Source organism: Moschus berezovskii, chromosome 5 (genome assembly GCF_049115385.1).
Source record: "Moschus berezovskii isolate FMDL1 chromosome 5, NW_MosBer_1.0, whole genome shotgun sequence".
In the NCBI taxonomy this organism is placed as follows: Eukaryota; Metazoa; Chordata; class Mammalia; order Artiodactyla; family Moschidae; genus Moschus; species Moschus berezovskii.
The window spans coordinates 109,241,161-109,266,802 of record NC_142464.1 but is presented as its reverse complement, the minus strand read 5'-3'; the positions used below and the strand labels follow the sequence as shown (position 1 = coordinate 109,266,802).

The window sequence follows — 25,642 nt, the reverse complement described above, 5'->3', positions numbered from 1 at the left end:
TGGAGTCACAAAGAACTGGACACGACTGAGCCACTGAACAACAATAGCAATGTTCAAATTACTGACAAGAACTGTACCATGGTTATGACAGAATATCTCTGTTCTTCGGAAATGCACAGTGAAACAAAGGAGCAAAGGGCCATGAAATATAGAATTCATCCTCAGCTTGAGTCTGAGGAAAAACAGCTTGAGTCTGTCTATGTGAAGGGAAAGAAAGTGCAAGAAAAGAGGACAAATGATAAAACAAAGAAGGTAACATTAACAATTGGTGACTGAGTATGAGTGGTTATTTTTGTATTCTTGTATTTGGAGCTTTTCTGTACTTTTGAAATTATTTCCAAACAAAATATTTGAAGTATTTAAAAAATATCTGTCCTGTATTTTTAGACTTTCCTTATTTATAAAGGGCTCAGTTCTTTGTCTGGAACAAGTTTGGAATTAATATTTTTATAATATTTTCCTACATGTTGGTGTTGCGGCTCTGCACACTAACCATTGTTGAATATGGTAATAGATGGGAAATGAATCTCACCCTGTGGACAGCTGGGGGAGGGGAATCATTTACTGTAGCGGTTGCTTTAGGTTTATGGAAGTATTGGCTACATCTCCTGAAGTCTTTGAGTTGTTATCTATCTGTTGAAGAAATACTCCGATGATTCTTTTATTGACACATCAGGAATCTAGCTATTTTCCCCTGATTATTTAGATTATTTTCCTTTGTAAACCCAGAAAGATTGTCTTGTTTAGCCCTAAGGGTGTTAACTATTCATTTATTCATTCAAAAAATATTTATTGAATGCCTACTTTGTGCTGGCCCCACCCCTTCCAAGCATTGAAGATATAGCACCAAGAAAAACAAAGCTCTTGCCCTTGTGGATTTTCTGTTTTGCGGGGGAGGAAATACACAAGCAGAAATAGAAGTGAAATAAGTAAATGTTAGTGACGTTGGCGAGGAATAAATCAGGAAAGTGTGTTAGGGATGCTGGGAGTGGAATTGTTACATAAGTAGAATGAACAGCAGAGAGTTAACACAGGAGACCTTTGAGCAAAGATCTGAAAATAGGGAGAATGTGAGGCAGGTGGGGATACTCATCTCAGAGTAATTTTGAGGCAGGAGAACAGCAAGTGTGAAGCTCTGAGGCAGGAGGATGCCTACCTGTATAAGGAATAGCAAGGAGGAACTAAGTTACCTAGGTTCCTTTTCGCTCTTTTAAAGATTTTGGTATTTATGAGATGGGAAGCCATTGCGAGATTTTGGGTACAGATGTTACATTATATTAATATGATTTTTGTAAGATTATCAGGATCACTTTGGCTGCTTTGATGAAAAAGGACTGAAATAGGGCAAGCGTAGTAGTTGGGAGGCCAGTTACTAAATTATGGAAAAAAATCCCAGTGAGAGAGGAGAAAGATGACAGTTACTATTACACCAAGTCACTAGGTAGGTGCAGAGAAGGCAATGGCAACCCACTCCAGTGTTCTTGCCTGGAGAATCCCAGGCACAGGGGAGCCTGGTGGGCTGCCGTCTATGGGGTCGAACAGAGTCGGACACGACTGAAGTGACTTAGCAGCAGCAGCAGCTAGGTAGGCGATATGAAGGGTAGTCAGATTCTGGATATATTTTGTAGATAGAGCCAGTAGTTTTTGTTGATGGGTTAGAAAGAAAGTGGGAACTTGAGTGGTCATGGAGAAAAGGAGAAATTAAACAAAGGAAGCTGACACGTGGCCAGTGAGATAGGATGAAACCAGCAATAAATAGGAGAAAAGCCAGGTAAAGAAAGTGTATCAGGGCTTGATGAATCATGCCTGGTGCTGCAGATAGGTTAAAAAAGAGGAGATCTGACTAGTTTTTGGATTTTACGATATATATGTCAATAATGGGTGACTTTGGATTTTCAGTGGTGTGTTGGAGAGCAGTTTGAACTAAAGAATACTGGAAGACAGAACAAGGACAACTCTTTTCTGACCTTTCACTGATAAGGGAATCAGACATTGGTCGTAACTTCGAGTGTGGGTGGGGTCAAGTTTTGCCACTGATGTTTGATTTCTAATGATTAGAAATTGACACATATACACTGGTGGTTTTGCTTTATTGGGAGGACAGAATTAGAAAATTGATGATGTAGGAAAGAGAAGTGGGACTTAACTAGAGCAATGTCCTTGAATAGTAGGGGCATAACAGCTAGTATTAAAGTGAAAGAGTTAGACTTTGACGTGGTTTCAGAAAGTTTGGTTTCCCAGGTGGCTCAGTGGTGAAAGAATCCACCCGCCAATGCAGGAGATAGAGGTTCAATCCCTGGGTAGGGAAGATACCCTGGAGAAGAAAATGGCAACCCACTGTAGTAGTCTTGCCTGGAGAATCCCATGGACAGAGTAGCCTGGTGGGTTACAGTCCATGGGGTCGCAGAGAGGTGGTTACAACTGAGCACACGTGCACACACACAGAATTTTTAAGCATAGTAGAAGAGTGCAGATTCAGGTAAGTGGGTAAGTGTGATTCCGGAAGTTCTTTTGATTGCTTATATAGGAATCAGTGGCAGCACTGTAGGGTGATTCAAATTACGTGGTTTTTGATTGTTTTCCTGTGTGATGCTGTCTGTCAGGCGATCTGCCAAGAGTCCTGAGAAGCCGTAGGAGGGCTGTAATAGCCCTGCTTGTCACAGTTATTTTCCCCCAGATATTTAGCTTTCTGTTACTCTTTTCATTCTTTAACACCTGAAAAGAGATTCCTAAAACTTTGGGAGATATCTGGAAAAAATTATTTTCTTGCAGATCTTTAAGCTGAAGAATATGATTCAAAGGTCCTTAGGATTTATTAATACTACCACATTTTCATGATATAATAAAACCAACTGAAAGACATAGTTAGGCCACGGAGGTATAGCTAATTGTCTAGTCAAGGCTAGAATGCAGGTCTCTGGTGTTCTAGTTTATATAATTTAGTTTTGAAATTCAGTTTTTATACTTGTGTGCATATACATTCAGACTCAGCCTTTTAACAATAAAGCTAACTTACTCTAAATTGGAGGCAACCAAAACATGAAATAAAAACACCGAAAATGTCAGAGTCAAAATGAGAACTCTGTCTAAAACGTAATTTCAATTGTGATTTGTATAAAAAGGATACCTGAAATTACATTATGTTGCATTTTGTAATTAGAATGCACTGAAATCATATCAAAGCATTTGCTCTTGACTGATTCTTTATCAAAAGATTACGAAATAGGATTAATAGTGTACCATTTAAAATTTCTGATACTTGAAGACATCTGCAGATTATGTTAAAATACAAACACGGGTCGAACAAAACATTGGTGCTCTATCTCACTGTTTCCAGTTCTCTCCGGCTCCCTGCTATTTTTGCTTGAATAAAATTATCTCAATATTTGCCTGTACCCATTAATTCAAAACGGGTAAAATCAATTAATCAGCATACAAAACACACACATAATTTCTATGAAATAATAAGTAAAGGGCAAAAAACTGAGGAGGAAATGGCTTGTAGAAATGAATAGGCATTTCATAAAAGAGGAAATATGAGTTAGCCAGTAAACCTGAGGAAATGCTTGGTATCATTAATCAACAGGAAAATGCAAAGTAAGACTACAGCTAGATGGTTTTATACCCCCAAGTTAAGAAGATGGCATTACTAAATGTTGAGGAGAATGTGTGGATCAATATGGACTGCCTAGTGCTGGTGATACTACATCAGTCCTGAATGTTCACTGGAAGGACTGATGCTGAAGCTGAAGCTCCAATACTTTGGCCACCTGATGCGGAGAGCTGACTCACTGGAAAAGACCCTGATGCTGGGAAAGATTGAAGACACGAGGAAAAGGGGGTGACAGAGGATGAGATGGTTGGATGGCATCACTGACTTGATGGACATGAGTTTGAGCAATCTCCGGGAGTTGGTGATGGACAGGGAAGCCTGGCGTGCTGCAGTCCATGGGGTTGCAAAGAGTCGGACACAACCTAGCTACTGACCCGAACTGAACTAAGAGCTGGTGAGATTATATATCGCTAAACACACTTTAGGGAAAAGAAAAATTGGTGACCTCGTGAAAAATTGAAAATTACTTATATTCCTCAACTCCTAGGCAAATCCTTAAAAGAAATTATGTCACATGTGGAACAATTGCACATGAGAACTTTCATAACAGTAATGTTCATAATGGCAAAACAGAAACACAAAACCTGGGAAGAAAACAAAATGCTATTATTGAAAAGAGAATGGATAACTCAATTCATTTACACAATGTGGAATTATTCTGCCTTGAGATGAAAGAACTACAGCTATATGCAACATTATGAATTCAACTTGAAAACATAAAACCGAGTGAAAAAATGAAACCCAGTGTTGAAGGATACGTTCATATGTGGTATGCTTTCTAAAACTCGAAGGAATGATGTGACCCTGATGCTGGCGAAGATTGAGGGCAGGAGGAGAAGCGGGTGGGAGATGATGAGATGGTTAGATAACGTTGCCAACTCAATGGATATGAGTTTGAGCAAACTCTGGGAGATGGTAAAGGACAGGGGAACCTGGTGTGGTGCAGTCCATGGGATTGCAAAGAGTCGGACGTGACAGCAACTTCACAACAGCAGCTGCAAAGCACAGAATATAGGGTAGCAATTACAGAGGACTGAAGAGTTGAGAGATATGGGTGGAGGGAAGAGCAAATCAGTAAATCATTACCAGTCACTTATATTTATTCTTGAGTTGGATGGCAGGTACATGGATATTCATTCTATGCAGTTCAGTTCAGTTGCTTAGTCCGGTTCATTCTATTACTTGCTTTAAATTTAAAGCATGTTACAAACACCATGTTTTATGGAAATCGGTAGTTAATATATTTTTTTAAAAAGCAGTGAAGGCATATTCTGATGTTGGGGTTTAGGAGACATGTCATCACTTCTGCCTACTTTCTCACTGTCACTTGAATCCGTAATGTTACTTACCATTTCACTGGAGGGATCTTATTTAAAAATCTTAAATCTCATTAAGCCTGTGTCTACCATCTGACAAGCCACACAGTAACAACTTGGATGAATGACAGAATGAATGATTTGAGAAAATAATTCAGGATTTTTCTTAGAAACCACCAAAGAGGTAGATTTTTAAAAAAATACTTTTTCATAAGAAATGAGACAGCAAAGCTAGGTTTTTGTTCCATAGGGTTTTGAATGATAATTAACTGTATATTTGAGGGCAATATTACTGATGTTTGAACTGTTGTACTAATATGATCACAGAGATTAACAAACATGACAGAACACATAGTTGATCAGAAAAGGAAAATGTCGTTAAAGATGAAGCTATTCTTAGGCATAACTATTTTAAAAGTCAGAAGGCCCATGCGATTAGTCCAAGCTTCTCATTTTCGAGTGAAGGAGCTTTGGAATTGAAGAAGTAATTGAGTAACAAAAGAACTTGTTGAGAGCAAAGTTAAGAAAGACCAGAATGATTCATGGGCTGGTGTTTTCATATTGAAATACTGAATGGTAAATAAAAGAAACAGTTAAATATCCTATAAGTGTGTGTGCATGCATAGTCCCTCATAGTCCAACCCTTTGTGACCCCATTGACTGTACTCCATGGGATTTCTCAGGCCAGAATATTGGAGCGGGTTGCCATTTCTTCCTCCAGGGGATCTTCCTGACTCAGGGATCAAACCCAGGGATTTCTGAACCCACATCTTCTGTGGCTCTTGCATTGCAGGCGGATTCTTCACCATTGAGCCTCATGGGAAGCCCTAAGTATCCTATAGAAGGCAAGCTAAATATCTTGAGGTTGGATTATATCTATTGGGTGAGGAAGCAGTGTTTTTTATTTGGATTTAGAATATCGGTTTAGCTCTATACCACATTTATCTTCAGATGCTTGACAAATACTCCTAGAGAAATAACATGATTTTTTTTCTTTTTTGCTCATATTTGATTCTCTAGAAAGAGACATTGTGATCTATGATGTACAGATGAATACTGGACTAAGGTGTCAAGAATTAGGTTCGAAACTGAGCTCTGCCACTAAGTAACTGTTATCATTAATGCTTTAAGTAACTTTTCCAGATCTCGGCTTCCTCACCGGTAAAATGAAGAAGCTGAACCAGATGGAGCTTTGAATGACTGTATTCTTCTTTGGATTTTGAAATATTTATGTATTCGGCTGTGTTGTGTCTTCATTGTGGCATGTGGGGTCTTTGTTGCAACAGGCTGGCTTAGTTGCCCCACAGCATGTAGGATCTTAGTTCTCCCACCAGGGATCAAACCCTCATCTGCTGCATTGCAAGGCAGATTCTTAACGCCTGGACCACCAGGGAAGTTCCTCTTCTTTGGATTTTGAATATCAAATTTTGTCTGTTTTTAAGTTCTGTCATATCATTAAACTATTGGCAAGAAATAATGAGGTAAAGAGAAAATTAGCAGGAAATGAACTACTCACAATGCTAAAGCATTCTGAAAATAAACTGGGTTTTCTCTTTTTTTTCTTTCATTGCAGGTATAATACTTCTCTACATCTGCTTCAGGAAGAAAGTGCCTGCCACCCCTGTTGTTTCTACGCAGGTTCATGCCAGCCCAGAACACAGAATCAGGTCAGTTTTAGGATTGTTTTGTCTGTTGAACAAGAAGCCAGGAAGGGCTTTGCTGCATTGTTGCATTGTAGCAAGACCAGTGAACTGTGACTCTAAGGGGCTGGGTTTTAATCCATCTTTACCACTGACGATTAGGTGAATGAGGCAAGCCTCCTTTCCTAGATAACTTTGTTTTCTGCACCAAAAAGAAAAAAAGAATGGAAAAAAGGAAAGAAAAAAAGAGAATGTATTAGAATCAGTTATATTTCAGTTTCAATCCTGGCTTTAAAGTGAAAGGGAAGTCGCTCAGTCGTGTCCGACCCTTAGCGACCCCACGGACTGCAGCCTACCAGGCTCCTCCATCCATGGGATTTTCCAGGCAAGAGTACTGGAGTGGCTTGCCATTGCCTTCTCCGAACCAGCTCACTAGGCTGAAGCAAACTGTGAGAGGGGTGGATGTGAATCTTTCCAGAGGGAAAGTGGGTAAGTGAATCACGGTTGGAGCTCTGGTCTAATGAGCAAAAAAACCCAACAGGTGCCAAAGGACAGAGAACCCCACCCAGCTGCTTAGCAGTGCTTATGTGGCCCTACCCCCTCCTGCTTCGCACCAGAGGCTACCCTTTTTTTCCCTGAGGATTTAAGTAAAATAGGGAAGAAAGGAAAATGATTACTGTATAAAAATAGAAACAGCACATGACTTGTGTCAGCGCCCCATGTCATGCCTCCTGCAGTCATGGCACCAGCAACAGGAACACTCTGGCACACCTGCTCTCGCCGCGCAGCCCCATTTCAACTGAAGTATGAACCCACCAAGGCTTTACAGCATTATACTTTTATTGTAGACTCGTACATAGAATAAAATTACACTTTGCAGCATCATTTCCTTTTTATCCTGGGAAAATCTAGTTGTCAGCACAGGCTTTGGAACTCTTTATTGTTTTGTAGCAACTCTGACTAGATTGAATAAGAGCTATAGTGTGAGGCACATGAATACTTTCACTGCCTAGTTGCCAGAGTTTTAGTATTTTACTTTGCTCCGTTGTTACTAAAAAATTTTAATTTTTATCGTATTTTTTAAACAGCATAAATTGATTTTCTCACAGTTCTGGAGGGTGGAAGTTCAAGATCAGGTTGTCAGCGTGGTTGGATTCTGGTACAGGCTCTATTCCTGACCTGCAGATGGTCTCTATCTAGCTTCTGTCCTCACAAGGCAGAGAGAAGGAGAACCAGTTGGAGAGCTTCCTTAACCTCCTCTTATTATTATTGGTTTAGGGCCCCACCCTTATGATCTCATCTAACCTAAATAATCTACCAAAGACCCTGTCTCCAGGTTTAGTCATGTTGAGAGTAAAGCCTTCAACATGTGAGTTTTGGGAGGGACACGTTTCAGTCCATTAGTAGCCACCTAGTAGTAAACTTGCTGGATTGTGTGAAATCTGCATCTTCACCTTTTCTAGGTATTTCCAAATTGATCTCTACGTGGCTGTCATAATTTACACACCCACTGGCAAGTGTGTAGATTATGGGATATATATATATATATATTTTTTTTTTTATGAGATATCCTTTACTAGAACAACTAAAAAATCCCAAATGAAAAGATAGAGGGTATGGTCTTTTCAAATCGCAACTCCTTTTTCCTGTTCCACCAATATCTGGGAAGTTTTCCAAACAGCTGTTTAAACCTTGACTTCTGCCGGTCGGTTCTTGGGTTTGTAGCCATGGTGCTATATTTTGCATGGAAGGTTCCTAGTCCTTCAGTGATGTTCTTCAGCTCTAGAGAGGTTATCTTTTTGACCATGTGAGTTCTCTACTGATTGCACGTGACTCAGTTCAAATCAAATGCAGAAAGGGGACATTATCAGTCTTGTGGGTGTGTCCCAGGGCACGCAGAAGGACCCAGGGACAGCTGGGCTGTGCAGGGAGAACCCGGGAAGCAAATGCAGTCAGGTGTCTCTCCGGCAGTATGCCTCTCTTGCACATCCGTCTCTCTCTCTTTGGGTTTGGCTTTCTTCACGTTTGAACTCTCTCATGGAAGCATGGTCACCATACTGCCCACAATTTATATCTGTTTGCATTTATATCTTGTAATTCAGACTCCCAGAAAAAGGCTTACTCTTAAGCACCTAATCCCAGATATTCCACAAAAGAAACTCTGGTTCCCTGGACAAGTTGGCACTGGCTGTCTTGTGATCTTTGTTTCTTTGAAAAGGATCTGACATGTTCTTACCAAAATGCAGATGACTGACAATATGGTATAGTAGTACTCCTCCCAGGTGTATTTGTATTTTAATTGGATCAAATATTAAGCTAAAGCTGTATTTCCAAACTCTGCACAGGTGAAATCTTGGGTTCTGGTATATAAAAATGATTAACCCAGATGCATGAAAAGCATTAGGAATTGAAAGACAGTGCTTTCAGGTTCAGGGAGTGGAAAAGAAAAATGAGTACCTGTGTAGTTAGGGGAGGAGAGCAGATAGAGATTAATAGTCAAATATATATATTTCTAAGATAACAATGTTACAAAGATTGAATATAGCAAGTGAAAGAAAAGCCTTTTCTATTTAACTTTTTGAGAAAAGATTTGAAGGTAGGAGAAAGGACCTTTTGGTTTAGTCTCACCTCAACTACTATACTTGGATAAGTATAGTATAAGTCTTATACTATAAGATAAGTCACTTATTCTCTGTGTGTGTGTGCTCGGTTGGGTCCAACTCTTTGTGACCCCATAGACTGTAGCCCACCAGGCTCCTCTGTCCATGGAATTTTCCAGGCAATGTTTTTACAGCATCGTTTCCTTTTTATCCTGGAAAGAATTTCTCAGATGAGAATACTGGAGCATGTTGCCATTTCCTTCTCCAGGGGATCTTCCCAAGCCAGGGATCAAACCCACATCTCTTACATCTCCTGCGTTGGCATGGGGCTTCTTTACCAATGTGCCACTTGGGACACCCCATTCTTTCTGTACCTTAATTTACTAAATCCCAGCTCCTTTTCAGCTGTATGACCTTAACTCCTAGACATCAATTTCTTCATCTTAAAAATGAGAATTGATGATAGTGGGACCTCAGAGTGTTCTTGTGAGGAATTAATATATGTTGAGTGTTTAGTTTCTGGCACATCAGCAGCAACAGTGTCAATTTTTGAAATGAGTCAATTAGATTTATGATTACAGGAGTCCCAGCTAACTTAAAAAAAATTCTGTGGTCCAAGATCCTCTACTATGACCTCACGTCTTTTTTCAGAGTAAAGACTTAGAAACTTTGGCCATCTACTTGGGTCCTATATTGAGGCTAATTTGAGTATTGTCAATAAAAGTTATTTTGAATTCACTATGTCTGTTAGTTCTCTTTTGCTACATGTATTAATTTGTTAAGGTGGCCACAACAAATTAACAGACTGAGTGGCTTAAACAGCAGAAATTCATTGTCTCAGAGTCTGCAGGCTAGAAGTCTGCAGTCAAGGTGTCAGCAGGAGTGGTTGCTTCTGAGATGTGTGAAGGAAGGATCTGTTCCAGGCGTCTTTCCTTGACCTGTAGATGGCCTCCTTTTCTCCGCGTCCTTTCACATCCTCTTCCCTCTATGTGTGTCTGTCTGTTCAAATTTCTTCGTTTTGTAAGGTTACCAGTCATTTTGGATTAGGGTCCACCCTGTTTGCTGTTGCTGTTTAGTTGCTATGGTATCCAACTCTTTGCGAGCCCATGAACTGTAGCCCACCAGGCTCCTTTGTCCATGGAACTCTCGAGGCAAGAATACTGGAGTGGGTGGCCATTTCCTTCTCCAGGGGATCTTCCCAACCCGGGGATTGAACTCAGGTCTCCTGCTTTTCAGGCGGGTGCTTACTGACCTCACTTTAACTTGATTACCCCTGTAAAGATTGTGTGTCCAAATACGGTCACATTCTGAGGGACTGAGAGTTAGGCTTCATCGTATGAGTTTTAAGCAGACACAGTCCAACCTTAGCACTGCGTAACCGATTACCCCAAAGCTCAGTGACTTAAAACAACAAACGTTATCTCTCAGGTCTTGTGGTCAAGAATCTGAGTATAGTTTGCTGGGTCCTCTGGCTCAGGGTCTCTTGCAGAGCTGCATTCTACACGTGTGTCCACCAGTGCTGTGGTCTCACCTGAAAGCCCCAGGGGAGGATCTGCCTCCAGTTCACTCACAGGGCTGTTGCTGTGCTCAGTTCCTCATTGGTTGTCCATCCTCGGGCCCCAGTTCCTCATGTGGGCTGTTTGCCAGCAGCCTGCTGGTTCTTGTTGCATGAGCCTTTTATTTTTTTGTTTTGTTTTGTGATCTAAACTGGCAACCCATTTGTAATTTAAACTAGCCCACCTGTAATTTAAAGCGGCAACCCATCGCTTTTCCCTATTCTGTTTCCTGGGAGTGAGTCTTTAGGGCCAGTCTGCACACACTTAAGGAGAGAGGGCTTCCCAGGTGGTACTAGTGGGAAGGAATCCGCCTGCCAATGCCGGAGACACAGGACGCGCGGGTTCAGTCCCGGGCTTGGGAAGGACACCTGGAGAACGAAATTGGCAGCCCACTCCAGTATTCTTGCCTGAGAAGTCGCAGGGACAGAGGAGCCTGGTGGGCTACAGTCCATGGGGACGCGGAGAGTCAGACTCAGCTGAATGTTTGAGTGCACACGCGCATACACACAGACAAACACACTCACACTCACACTTTCTCTCTGTCTCTCAAGGAGAGAGGATTACACAAGGATGTGGATTCCTGGACGGGAGGTCACTGGAAGCCACTTTGAAACTCCCTGCATAGTATTGATATACAAGAATGAAGAAAGGAGAAAATATGCTAAAGGGAAAGATACATACATTTTTTAATATTATTCAGGACACTTTAGTCTTAAACTCTAAGCAAAGGTTTATCCCCTTTGTGCCATATAGTTTTGTAATAAAAAAGTACCCCCTCACCCTTAAAAAAGGAGAAATGTAACTCTTATCATTTCCTTTTTTTTTTTTTAAGCAAAAAGGAGTTAATTCTGTTTCCTTTCATAAAATTTGTTATTTTTTTAATTCTATGTAGAATTCTTCAAGTGGTACCTGACTGTACGTTTTGCTGAGTTGTTAACCTGCTATTTCTCGTAAAATATCCAAAGGCCTACGTCGTTGTTTATTAAGATTAATTTTATTAGCTTTTCTGTGGTCACTTTCTGCAACTAGGTTATAAAGTGTGAGAAATTATCCAACATTTGTGAGAATACTTAGTATACCAGATCGGTTAAGGGAAATGCCCACTTACACAGTGTAGTCCAACAGTCATATAAACTTCATGTACCAGCTAGCAGTTCTCAATATTTATAATGATGGAGAAGTAATTGAAAAGTATTATTATGGATTCATTTTTGTAATCTTTGTTTTGGAAGGCAGTATAGTTGTTTCTGGAAACAAAATTTGACCTAGTTGACTTTATCAGTACTAGTTAATATAAGGTGGGTGTGTATGTGTGTGCGTATGCATGTATTTAGCGCATGGAATAACAGTATTTTAGTAAATTTAGCTCAAATTCATTGAGAAAAGATGTTCTTAGCTCCATTAGAGTAGATTGTTCTTCTAAAGCATCTGATGATGTGACTGGATTTTATGTTTTTTAATTATAATTATTTGTGAGTTACTATAAATATAGATCATTTTGGTTTAGTTATTAGGAATGATGAGACTTTTAAATCTCAGTAGGATTGGAAGTTGAAGTCCTCTCATGAGTCTGAATTCAGTAGGCTTTCTATGTGATATCCCTTTTTACTTGTTAGTGGGATGTAATTTAATAGAAACTATACAAAATTTTCTTGCCTGGAGAATCCCAGGGATGGCGGAGCCTGGTGGGCTGCCGTCTATGGGGTCGCACAGAGTCGGACACGACTGAAGCAATTTAGCAGCAGCAGCAGCATACAAAATTTTCAATTTAAAACTTCCTTTTGATCACATAGAGTTAACTGGGGAATGAATTTTCATAGTTGAACAAATGGTAATGTTTTTTGCTTAGAAAAGTTCTATTGCATTGATTATGGCAAAGAGGACGTTTTAAACTTAAGCTCTTATGATTTTGCCTTATGAGGATGTTGAGCTAAGAGTTTTGTTTATAATTTGCTGCCTTTATGTCTTAAAAACGTCTGAGAATAGATAGATTTATGGCCAGATTTTGGGCTTTGGACTCAAAAAATAGTGTAGAGCGTTTTTATAGTTTACAAAATTGTTGCCCACTATTGAAAGTCTATAGAATATATTCTTTCTAGAAATATGTATTAAGAGAGTTTAAAAAGTTCAAGAAAGGAAACTCAGAGCACAATAAAAAGTGCAGATATACTTAATGTGAAACTTACATTGTAAGATTTAAAAAGTTTTTTTAATCGGAAAAAATAAGTTGAAAAGTAAAGTAGCACTGCTCATTAGAGTATTGGGTTTTAAAAATTTAATGTAGTTTTTCTTTAAGAAATGATACTTAAAGTTTGAGACTTAGAAATACAAATCACTTTAAGCATGCTTTAACATGTGATATGAAACTATTCTCTTTTTTCTTAGACTTTTGGTTTGTTGTCTATGACTACATTAGTTTCTGTGACTGTATCAATTGAGTTTATTTTGATCCTGAATATCCCTTATTTAGCTCCTGTTTTGAGGTCAAATTATGCATGTCTTTATTGACAGTATGATTTAAAAAATTGTATGAAATATTGAAAGCAGATATGAGAGCAAAACTACAGTGTGTAATATGTATTAAATTTCGAAACTTTGTCATATTTCCTGGTTTAGATCTTGGCTTCATTGCTTACAGCTGTTTGCCCTAGTACAGATTTCTTAATTTCTCTTCTTATGTCCTCATCTGTTAGATGAGTTTCTAGTCTTGCCTAGAGAATTCCAGGAACAGAGGAGCCTGGGGCTACAGTCCATGGGGTTGCAAAGAGGCGGACACAACTAAGCAACTAACACTTGCACTTTCATAAGGGTTAAATGAGATAATACTAAAGTGCTTACTTCTGTGCCTGGCACATAGTAAGTAAATGGCAAGCCACTCCAGTACTCTTGTCTAGAAAATCCCATGGATGGAGGAGCCTGGTAGGCTGCAGTCTGTGGGGTCGCTGAGGGTCGGACACGACTGAGTGACTTCACTTTCACACATTGGAGAAGGAAATGGCAACCCACTCCAGTGTTCTTGCCTGGAGAATCCCAGGGACGGGGGACCCTGGTGGGCTTCTGTCTGTGGGGTCACACAGAGTCGGACATGACTGAAGTGACGCAGCAGCAGCAGCAAATTCATGTTAGTTGCCATTTCTTGTTATAAGCATTGGCCTTAAGTTATTTTTACTTATGTTTTTGAAGGTTCGAATACAAGCAAAATGATATCTTGTTAATGATAATATAGAACCCTTAGTATTCAGTTGATTATGTATTTTATTAGCATATAGACTTTATTTTTGAAAAGTAGAATAGAGTTTGCATAAATGGCTGTGAGTTTTGAGCCGTCACTAAAACTATTGACTTGAAAGAAGGGAGAAAAAAGGTCATGGAGGAGATGGGCATGCCGTTTTTGCTGGAGGTCTGAGGAGAGATTTTGTAGTAACTAAATACTTATATATATATATTTTTTTTTTCCCCCCACAAAATTGGGAACACTAGGATGTCAACTTCATTTTCATTTTCTTTTTAAACTTTAACTACTAGCCACTCTGTTCTGTTTTTTTGTTTTGTTTTGACTTGGGCAAAAGGAGTGGGAGAGGCTTGCCTGTTTTTCCCTAGTCTTATAAAAGACATAATCCTGTTGGTCTTGCGTTCCACCTCATTTTTTTTTAAATTTTTTGCATAATCATTTTGGGTTCTTAAATAATATTAGGATGTTTCAATTCTTTCACCTTCCAGATTGCTGAAATTGTAATAGTGTTCTCTCTCTTCCTTCCACCTTCCTTCCTTTCTTTTCCTTGTTTCCATTGAAATAGTTTTTGACCTTTCATTTGGCATTTATGTTTGGTCTAGTGCATGTTTTGTAGGAAGCAAATTCTGTGTCATGTGTTCATAGTGCAAGAACTATTATTCTCTCTATAGTATTGCTAGCTTTTTCTTAACTGTATAATTGTCTAGCCCCAACTGGACAGGGAGGCCTGGCGTGCTGTGATTCATGGGGTCACAGAGAGTCGGACACGACTGAGCGACTGAACTGAACTGAACTGAACCCCCTCCTCCCCCACAATGAATTTTTGTAGTTACTTCTGAACCAGTTGAAATCTGCACTTTATGAGGGCAGAGTTAATAGTTGGTTTATTTAAAAAAATATTTTATAGTTTAAAAAAATCTAAAGATTTTTGCCTTCCTCTAACACATTGTGGGGTCTCTAAGGGTCGGACACGACTGAGCAACTTCACTTTTACACATTGGAGAAGGAAATGGCAACCCACTCCAGTGTTCTTGCCTGGAGAATCCCAGGGACGGGGGAGCCTGGTGGGCTGCCGTCTATGGGGTCTCACAGAGTCGGACACGACTGAAGTGACTTAGCAGCAGCAGTAACAACACATCAGTAGATTATCTTGAGTTTTGCTATATCTGAGCATTCAGGGAAAGAAGGGCTTCCTTTTGTGGTCAGAGGTTGTTGAAGGAATGCTTTTATAAAAGCTTTTATCAGAAGACAAACTGTATCCCTCATGAAAGAATAACTCTTAGTTTATTGTACAGAGGCCCTACTAAAAAGATTATATGCTTTTTAAATATGGGCTTATATTTATCTCCCCTGGTTATTTTTTTTAATATGGACCATTTTTAAAAGTCCTTATTGAATTTGTTACAATATTGCTTCTGTTTTATGTTTTGGTGTTTTGGAAGGCATGTGGGATCTTAGCTCACTGACCAGTGGTTGAACCCGCACACTCTGCGTTGGAAGGAGAAGTCCTAACTACTGGACTGCCAGGGAGGTCCCTCCCCTGTTTTTTGAATCATACATTTTGATGTTTTTCATTTCCTAAGCCTGCTAAAGAATGGCCTTGTTCAAGGAACTCAGTTTTATACGTGACAGGTGTATGAAATACATCCCTTCCCTGAATAATAATCAAAATAATAACAACATTTACTGTTTCTTAGGGGTTTTGCATATATGACAACATTTATTCTTTGTAACACTCCTATGAGTTTGCTTCTATTATTATACTAATTTTATAGGTTAGAAACAAGCAGGAGAAGTAGCTTGCCAAAGGCCACAGGATTAGGACATGGCACAACCAGGATTTAAATGTAGGAGTCTAACACCAGGGCTCAGACTCACCTGCTGTGCTATCCTGCCTCTCTTATACATGAAGAAAGACATCATTCAGTTCTTTTCCCTAGAAGAGTGTGAAACATTCTTACAATACTCAAATTTATATTTGAAGACAGTAGCCTATAAATGTTCATTATATCAACCATAGACCTCAAATATTCTATTGCTGAGAAAAGTAAGAAAATACATTTCAATAAACGTTTGGAGCAGAACAATTTGTTCTGCCTTCTCAGGTGACCTTCTATAAACTTAATATTCTATTTGGGGAAAGAATCTATTGATTTTTAAGTAATTGGATCCTAGGCTTTGCTGTGTCCTAACCGTATTTTTGATATTTAGTATGCTGACTTTACTTAGTGCTTTCCTTTGCACATTTTCTACCTACACAGACGTCCATATTTATCTTTTTTTTTTTTTTTAAGATTATGTCGAGAACAATTATCCAGTATCAGATACTATAGAACTCAAGTACAGGAAGGGCAGCCAGGCTTCCGGGAAACTGGAATTTTTTAATGGTTATTTATTCACCATTTCTTTTTCCGGAATTGCTTATACCCTTGTTTTTGTGTCTCTCTACCAAATGGTTTATTCTGTTTTCTTAACGTGCAGTGGTCAGTTGTGGGTGTGAGGTTCAGCAAGCTCTCGGCCCCCACAGCTAATTATTCTGGTTCTCATATTCTAAATTCTAACTTGCTAAGAGAGAGGATTCATTTGTCTCACGTTATGAACAATGTCCAACACCCGTGCAGTCGTTGGAACAACCCAGCTATGTGTTCACAATAGCATTGCCTTTTCAGTGAGTGGGGAAAGGGCAGATTCTCCAAGGGCTTGTGTGTAGGAAGAAAATAAATATCTTTAGTAACTGAAGCAATCTGTTATCCACGAAAACATTTTTGAGATTTTAGTTACATTTCAAGGTTATTGATTTGAGTTGTTCCTTGCTTTTTCTTACCTTTGTAAGTGTAAGGACTTTGTGGCAAACTTGTTTCCCACAGTTAATAGTTTATGAGTCTAGAATGGGGACTTTTAAGTCTCATTTAATAGTGGAAAATAGTCTGTTAATTAAATGAATTAATTTTTCATATCTTTCATAAGTCATATCTTGTAGCTTAATTTTAAAGAAGCATAGAACCTTAAAAAATTTAAACAGTGTTCTCTTTGACCTCTAGTCCACCAAAAAAAAAAAACCAGTGGCCTTAGCCATTATTTTTTACATTTTCTTTCAGTTAATTATACTTCCTTCTGTATGATTTGCCTAAGAGCAGGACCTTTAAGAGCGGTTGAATCTTTTAAGAATAAGAAAGTATCTACCACAGAATTAACAGAAAGGTGAAGAACATATATGAAATTGTGTAATGTATATGCAAATAATTCACAGATTTTAATTAAAAATACATAGTTTGATCCTTTACCCATTTGTTTACCTTGGTATATGATGTTCTCATTGTGACAATAAACCCCATGGTTTAAGAAAAGATTTGTACAGTACAACCATAATTTTTCATTTTTGGTAACAACAGAAAATCACATGGCTTTATGTTTAAAGTATTAATATAAAATACATTTGTTTTAACTTTTTTGTTGTTGTTTTGGCTACATCGGCTGGGGGATTCTTTACCATTGGACCACCAAGGAAGTCCAATGTTTTTAGAGGAGAAAGAAAGCATTATAATGTTGTATATCCTTCTTATAACCTGGCTGGAGTAGTAAACCAATCTAACATTTAGCAGTTAGCCCTTTGTAGGTCAGCGGGAAGTTTCTTACTTCTGGTCTAACAAAAATACTAGAAATCTAAAAGCAAGTGGAGACTGTCCAGTGGTTTTATGTCCCTCCTTTTAAACTGAACTTTGAGTTTTGAAAATTTCCAGCATAGAGAAAAGCTCAATGAGTGAATGCAAGGTACGTCCAAATACCTTTAACCTTAATTCAACAATTACCAGTATTTTGCCACTTGCATTCTCATTGTGTTTGTATATATTTCACAGAGGACTGAGGCATCACTGAACCATTTGAAAGTAATTTGAACCATTATGATGCTTCACACTTGTAAATACTTCAGCATGCATCTTCTAGAAATAAGGACATTCTTCTCTCTGACTACTGTATCATATCATATATTAGAAAATAATAATCCCATACTGTCATGTTTAAATCTAGTCCATATCCAAATTTTCCAACCATTCCCAAGATTTCTTTTATACCTTTTTTCAAACAACAGGTTGGTTTGATGTACACCTTACATTTGCTTATGTCTTTTTGTTCTTTTAAAATCTAGATTAGTTTCTCTTATCCTTTTTCTCTTTTTTTTTTAAATGATAGTGACCTTTTGAAGAGAGTCCAGAACAAATTTCTTATAGAAATCCACCTTCTGCATTTGTTTCTTCTTTGTGATATTGAAAAATATTCCTGTCGCAGGAGTAGGAAACTGCACAAGATGCGTAAGAACAGTCTCCAGGGGAATTAAATGGTGACCGAAAGTAGTTATTATTGGGTTGAAGTTAGTGAATGGGAATAATTAAGAAAGGTTTTTTCAGTAGAAGTTGGGAAAAGAAAGATGTTAAAGGGAATACCTATGGCACTGAGGTGAGGGTTGGTGTCAGATAGTTACTTGATAAACAGAGAGGAGAGGGTTCGGGAATCACAGTCCCCAGCTCCTAGAGGGTTAGGTGTTCAATTCTGTGTTGAGTGGTTGAACAAACTAAGAAGTCTTTTCTGCGAAGTGAGCCCAGGTCAGCTTAACTGCTGTTGGAAAAGCAAAGAGAGTTGTGTTCATCAAACCTTTTCTATGTTACCAGGTTTTCCATGAAAGTGCAGATGTCATATTAGTGTGTGCTGCTTCTTACAAATTTTCGGGGGGAAAATTTGGAGCCATGAGTTTATACTTTGTCTATTAGTTCAGTTCAGTCGCTCAGTCGTGTCCGACTCTTTGCGACTCTGTGGACTGCAGCACGCCAGGCTTCCCTGTCCATCACCAACTCCCGGATTTGTCTATATCTCTCTGTATTCTCTCTGTATTAGAATAGTTTTCTAGGTCCTGAAGTGGGAAGTACCAGGTACTGTAGTGACAAGAGTTTCAGAATTAGAAATCTTAGGTTGAAATCTTGTTTACCACGTTGTAGCTAAGCAGTCTGGTTTGAGTACTTGGCCTCTGACTGTTTCCTCCTTTGTGATGATGCAGCAGCACAGGGTGAGGGAAAGAACAGAAGCCTTGGAGTTAGGCAAAGGTGTTTCTCAAGCAGCCTCGTTCTTCTGGTTACTACCATGTGACTCTGGGCTACTTCTCTTATTCTCAGTGTTCTCTGCAGTAGAAATGGGATTAATATATCAATTCCATATGACTATTATTAGAATTAAAGAGATATTCTTATAAAATGCTGAATGTGGAGCCTGGCGTGGGTATGGTAAGTACTTACACATGTTACTTTTCTTCCCAAAGAATTGTTGCAAGGATCCTGTTAAATGGTTAAACGAATGTGAACTGTCTTTGTTTAGCGTTAAGTCCTATACAGGAAACTTAGCTGGTGCCTAGGAAATAGAATGCAGATATAGCATTTAGTTATTTTTGCTGCTTTTTACATTGATGAAATCTCTGCCATGGTGATTTCCGAGGAAATATTCTGTACATGCTATAAAATAACATTAAAGGAATCTGCTTTTTAAGAAAGTAGAATCAGTGTAAACATTTTATAATTATTTATGCTGGTGTATATCTAAAATGATTCACTGATCTCTCGGGACTCTGAGCTAAAATCAGTGGGGCTAGGTGAGCTATTTGTAGCCTGAATGCTTTGGCTTTTGATGTAGGCTTGCAGGAATTTATTTTCAAAGCTTTTTTTTTTTTTTATGAAAGAATAAAAATAAGCCAATTAAAGCTTGCAGTTTTAAGGTGGAAAAAATAATATCTAACTCAGAGTTAAGGACTGTTAATCTGTTAGCCAATTGAAATACTATATTTTTGATAAGTTAAGACATAGTATAAGGCACCAACTGCCAAGAGCATCCATCATTAGCATTACAGATTGGTAAGGACTTCATTAAGAATCTGATTATCTTTTCATCAAAAGTCTAAGATGATTTTCCCTTCCCCCATTATTTATAAAATCTAAAGAGGTGCCCGAACTGCCTTTGTAAGCACAAAGACCCTCTGAGGATATTTCCCAGTGGATATAAGATAGATCAAACATTTCAATGTTTAGATGTCGTTTAATTCTTTAAGCAATACGTATGGAGAGTAAGTTAAACAACTTTGTTCCAAATAATAGTTCTTGCTATACTATTGGCCATATATTTACATGCTTGTGAGCTTAGTCGTGTCCTATTCTTTGCAACCCCATGGACTGTAAGCCACCAGCCTCCTCTGTCCATGATTCTCCAGGCAAGAATACTGTAGTGGGTTGCCATTTCCTTCTTCAGGGAATCTTCCTGACCCATGGATCAAACCCGGGTCTCCTGCATATCCTGCATTGGTAGGTAGATTCTTTACTGCTCTACCACCTGGGAAGCCCTTATTTACATAAGAAAATATGTAAATAGAAATCCAAGCAAAAGAGCCCATCTGTCAGCTGAACTGACCTTTGATATTAACTCTATCTCTTTTTCCTCCCTACCTTCCTTACCCCCACACCCGTAACAGACACACACACATGTGAGTGCATGCACAATTAAGATTTTTAAATTAAAGTTTGAAGGACAGATGTTACTTGTTATTAAAAGGCTAAATGTGATAATTAAAACATTTTTTTGTGGGGAGAGGAGACCATGCTGGGACATACTGAATCCTCAGTACTTCTTTCTTGATTTTGTTTTTACTGCCTTAAAGAACAGGTTCATAAAAATGTTCCAGTTCTTGGAAAAAATGATAATTTCTATAAACTGGAAAAGAGCTTTAAGAAGTAAGATTTTTGCCGTGAGGAATTAAATGGTGTAGTGAACTCTTTAATGTATATTTTTCATCTGTTGTATTACCTCATGCGACGAGTTGACTCACTGGAAAAGACTGATGCTGGGAAGGATTCGGGGCGGGAGGAGAAGGGGACGACAGAGAATGAGATGGCTGGATGGCACCACCGACTCGATGGACATGAGTTTGAGTGAACTCCGGGAGTTGGTGATGGACAGGGAGACCTGGCGTGCTGTGATTCATGGGGTCGCAAAGAGTCGGACACGACTGAGCGACTGAACTGAACTGAACAGAATTATAAGAAATGTTTATATACAATAAAATGTTTTTAATTGTGCAGCTTAAAGTACAACATGAAAGTTACTTGAATCTGTTACTGATCTGAAATCTCCAGTATGGGTACAAAAGTGGGCTCCTAGAATCTAACTATAAACATACATTTTATAGTTTTTTATATAATATACATATATGTTATATATGTATATGTTATATGTGTAGTTTTGTATAGTATGCAGTTCTATATTGATGCCTGAACTGAGAAGTGAAAAGAGTCTGTGTGAAAGCACTAGAAACATGATTCCATGTTTTCTTATGTTTACTTTTCAGTACTCATAGGTTATACTTTGATTACGAATAATACTGCCCACAAGTAACCCCCGATAATGTCAGCTGTTCATAAAGACCGTAGGATTTCATAAAGGAATTATTCCACTAGGAGCAATTAAGAAAGCTAGTTAATTCTCGAAAGGTAGACATCTCACTCTGAGACCAATCCGCTTCGCCCTGAGATCTTAGAGAGCAAACTTTTTCTTCTCCCTTTCTTTCCATTATCGTCTCTGCTTTTCCCTCCTCACTTTTCAGTACTCGACCCTTCCTCTTTTCCATTCCTTACCTTTTCTTTTCCTTCATTCCTTTCAGAGATCCCTTTTCCCAGAGGTTCCATCTCGTGTTTGTGTAAAATAGAAACTTAATATATTGTTCAATCAGTTCAGTTCATTCGCTCAGTCGTGCCCGACTCTTTGCGGCCCCATGAACCACAGCACGCCAGGCCTCCCTGTCCATCACCAACTCCCGGAGTTCACTCAAACTCATGTCCATCGAGTCGGTGATGCCATCCAGCCATCTCATTCTCTGTCGTCCCCGTCTCCTCCTACCCCCAACCCCTCCCAGCATCAGACTCTTTTCCAGTGCATCAGTCACATCCACAACTTGGGTATTTGTTTCGCTTTGGCTCCATCCTTTCATTCTTTCTGGAGTTATTTCTCCACTGATCTCCAGTAGCATACTGGTCAACTGCCGACCTAGGGAATTGCTCATTCAGTATCCTATCATTTTGCCTTTTGGTACTGTTCATGGGGTTCTCAGGGCAAGTATAGTGAAGTGGTTTGCCATTCCCTTCTCCAGTGGACCACATTCGGTCAGACCTCTCCACCATGACCTGCCTGTCTTGGGTGGCCCCACACGGCATGGCTTAGTTTCATTGAGTTAGACAGGGCTGTGGTCCATATGATCAAATCAACTAGTTTTTTGTGCAATAGCAGTGTCTTTAAGATTGGATCCAAGAAGGCTCTTGCAGCTGTTTCATGACCAAGTTTTTTTTTTTTTTCAGTGTATTCCTTATCTTTGGTTTATCTGTGTTTTCCCTTGATAAGATTCTGGTTATGCATTCCTGGATGGAATATTGCATAAAGGATTGTGTCACATCTTATCTGGAGGTACACAGTATGCATCTGCTGTTCACTTGTGATATAAAATTGACCACCTGTTTCCTTGTCTGATTTCTCCACAGTGTTATTGTAGCCCCTTACAACTGATAAAGTGATTGGTGAGGAGATACTTTAGGACAAATAAAATATCCTACTCTTCATCAAAACTTCATCCACTATATGTAGGATCCATTGATGAAAGCTCGCTTGAACTGATCTTGTCTATTATGGTTCTAAAATTTTTTTTTCAAACTCCAACACTCCTATTTTTATCAGCCGTTACTTAACATCCCACTGTAATAAGAGCCCTTTTATTTATCTATCTATATTGTTTTATTTATTGTTGAACTCATGGATACCTGTTTTTTCTTTTCTGACAAGTTTATTACTGTCCTTAAATATTTCGGTCCTCAAATTATCTCGGATCTCACCAGTGGGACCCTCTTTTATCATGCTGTCCCGAGTCAAAACATTACACAGAAAACACTAAAAATTCTGACTTGCTTAATGGAATTTTCTTTGCACTGGAATTATATTGCTTTCATTTGATAGCCTTGATGGAAATTGTTTTATTAATTCAGTATATTAATTTTCAGTTTATCAAGAGGCCATGATTAATTTGAAAGAATAAGTGGAGATCACAAAAGCTCTGGGATTTTTTTCATTTCATTTTAGTTTAAGGGCCTGTGTTGTATTTGAAGCAACAACCTTGATAGGTGGAAACCCAGGTGAGGTATGACATTAGAGTTTTAGTTTAGCTCTCTCTTTTCCTTAAGTAGAAGCTGAATAATCACTTGCCAGTGACCATATGCTGAGAATGTCACTATTCTTTTAAAAATACTTTAACAGAGGCAGGCAGCAAAATCAGTGAATTCTTCATCTAATGATTATAAATAATTTGCATAGGTAAAGCCCACATTTGGCTTCTTTTTTCACTGAGGATAACAGTGGTGGGACTCATGACAAGATGGAAAGCTTGCAGGCAAGAACTGGATGAAGAGGAATGGTTTGATCACAGGACAGTGTTGCTACATGGATGTACATTCACTGTTTTCCCTCTACCCATTTCTGTTAACTTGTCTAAATGGACTGTTATCTTTTGTTTGTATTCTGTATTTCTTGTCATTTTTGTCTTTCTGTTTTGCTTTAGTTTATTATGTTTTTCCTCCCTCTTGTAAAATCAGAGCTTGTCCACAGAACGATGATTTTCTTATACTACCCAGCATTATGATAAAGTATTTTCATAATTAATACCTTACCCCTAAATATATGACAAGCCTCTATTTTTGTGAATTAGAAACAGCAAATGTAATTTCAAGATTGTTTACTATGAAACTGATTCTTTATTAGTTTTTGGAAAATAGTAGCATTCCTGATTAGAAAATAGTATATTAAGTGATTGGTTTTGTGCTGCTTGCCAAAAGCATATAAGGCTTTTTCTCCTAATTCTTGTTAATTGAGATTAGCACACATGAAAATTATACAGTTTTGATTATTAAAAATTTAATACGTATATTTTTTCTTGGGAGTCCCATTTTTAAACAAGTTTAAAGAGAGGGTTGTCCATGTCGAACTAGAAACAAAGTAAAAATAGCCAACTCAGGACCTCAAGCCTACAGTGAACTTGGCTTCATGCAGTATTTCTGAGTTTAGCTTGTGTTGAATGCCAAGTTTTTTCTATAAAAACAAAAATGCCTTTCTTTGGGTTAATTTATAAGCTTCATTTTTAGTATGGCCAGTGGAGTTAATGGCCATCCCATTAATGTTGGCTATATACCTTGAACGGAGAAGGCAATGGCAAGCCACTCCAGTACTCTTGCCTAGAAAATCCCATGGATGGAGGAGCCTAGTAGGCTGCAGTCCGTGGGGTTGCTAAGGGTCGGACACGACTGAGTGACTTCACTTTCACTTTTCACTCTCACACATTGGAGAAGGAAATGGCAACCCACTCCAGTGTTCTTGCCTGGAGACTCCTAGGGATGGGGGAGCCTGGTGGGCTTCTGTCTATGGGGTCACACAGAGTCGGACACGATTGAAGTGACTTAGCAGCAGCAACAGCGTATACCTTGAAGGTAGTACTGTATCAATCTGTATTAACCTAAATTTGTTATTGTGATAAGCATTAGGTCTAATTAAATTCTGTATTTCAGGAATAATATTGAATCTTATATGCTTTAATATTTTTAAATTATGAAGTGCATAACCTAAAATTTGCCATTTTAGCTACTTTTAAGTGTACAATTTACATTATATATATTCCAGATGTGTAACCATCACCACTATCCATTTCCAGAACCTTTCGTCATCCCAAATGGAAACTTTGTACCCATTAGGCAATAATTCCATGTTCTTCTTTCTCTTGGCCCCTGGTAACCTCTATTTCTGTCTCTATGAATGTCCATTTTCTAGATATTTTATGTAAGTGAGATCTTACAAAATTTGTCCTGTTTGTGTCTGACATTTCACTTAATGTGTTTTCAAGCTTCAATCCATGTTGTAGCATGTAGCAGAACCTTATTGCTTTTTATGGGTCAATAATATTCCACTTTTAAGTATATTCCACTTTTTGTTTATTCATTAACCTATTGATGGACATTTTGGTTATTTCCACCTTTTGCTGTTTTGAAATCTGCTGCTGTAAACATTGGTGTATAAGTACCTGTTAGAATCTCTGCTTTCAGTTCTCTTGGATATACACACACAATGCACACACACCTACTCACCCCAAGAGTGGAATTGCTGAGTCATGTGGTAACTCTATGGTTAAATTTTTGAGGAACTGCCATACTGTCTTCCACAGTGGCTGAATTATTTTACAGTATCACTGGCACGATGCAAGAATTCTAATTTCTTACATCTTTGCCGAAATTGTTATTTTCTGATAATAGCCATCCTAGTGGATGTGAAGTGTTATCTCATGGTGGTTTTGATGGACATTTTCTTGAAGACTGTTGATTTTGAGCATTTTTTCATGTGTTCGTTGACTGTATGTCTTCTTTGGTAAAATGGCTCAGTCTTACTTTTTTATTTGTCTTTTTGATGTTCTTTGTATATTCTGGTCATTAAACCTTAGTCACGTATAGGATTTGCAGATATTTTCTCCTTTCTGTGAGTTCTGTTCATTCTTTAGATGGTGCTCTTTCATTCTGAGGAAGCCCAGTTTATCTGTTTTTCTGGTTCTGGTATCGTATTTGAGAAACTGTAACT

At 38.5% G+C, this 25,642-nt stretch overlaps 1 protein-coding gene across 5 annotated transcripts in view; it reads left to right on the top strand.

The window, feature by feature from the left end:
- WDFY3 (WD repeat and FYVE domain containing 3) overlaps positions 1–25,642 on the top strand; it is a 280,291-nt gene that overhangs the window by 26,040 nt on the left and 228,609 nt on the right. For all 5 annotated transcript variants that reach the window (XM_055434540.2, XM_055434541.2, XM_055434539.2 and 2 more), the window contains one exon: positions 6,503–6,596. Coding sequence is in view for 3 of the 5 variants with exons in the window: in XM_055434539.2 (XP_055290514.2) it covers positions 6,503–6,596 (94 nt within the window). In the remaining 2 variants the exon portion in view is untranslated. The remainder of the gene's footprint in view (positions 1–6,502; positions 6,597–25,642) is intronic.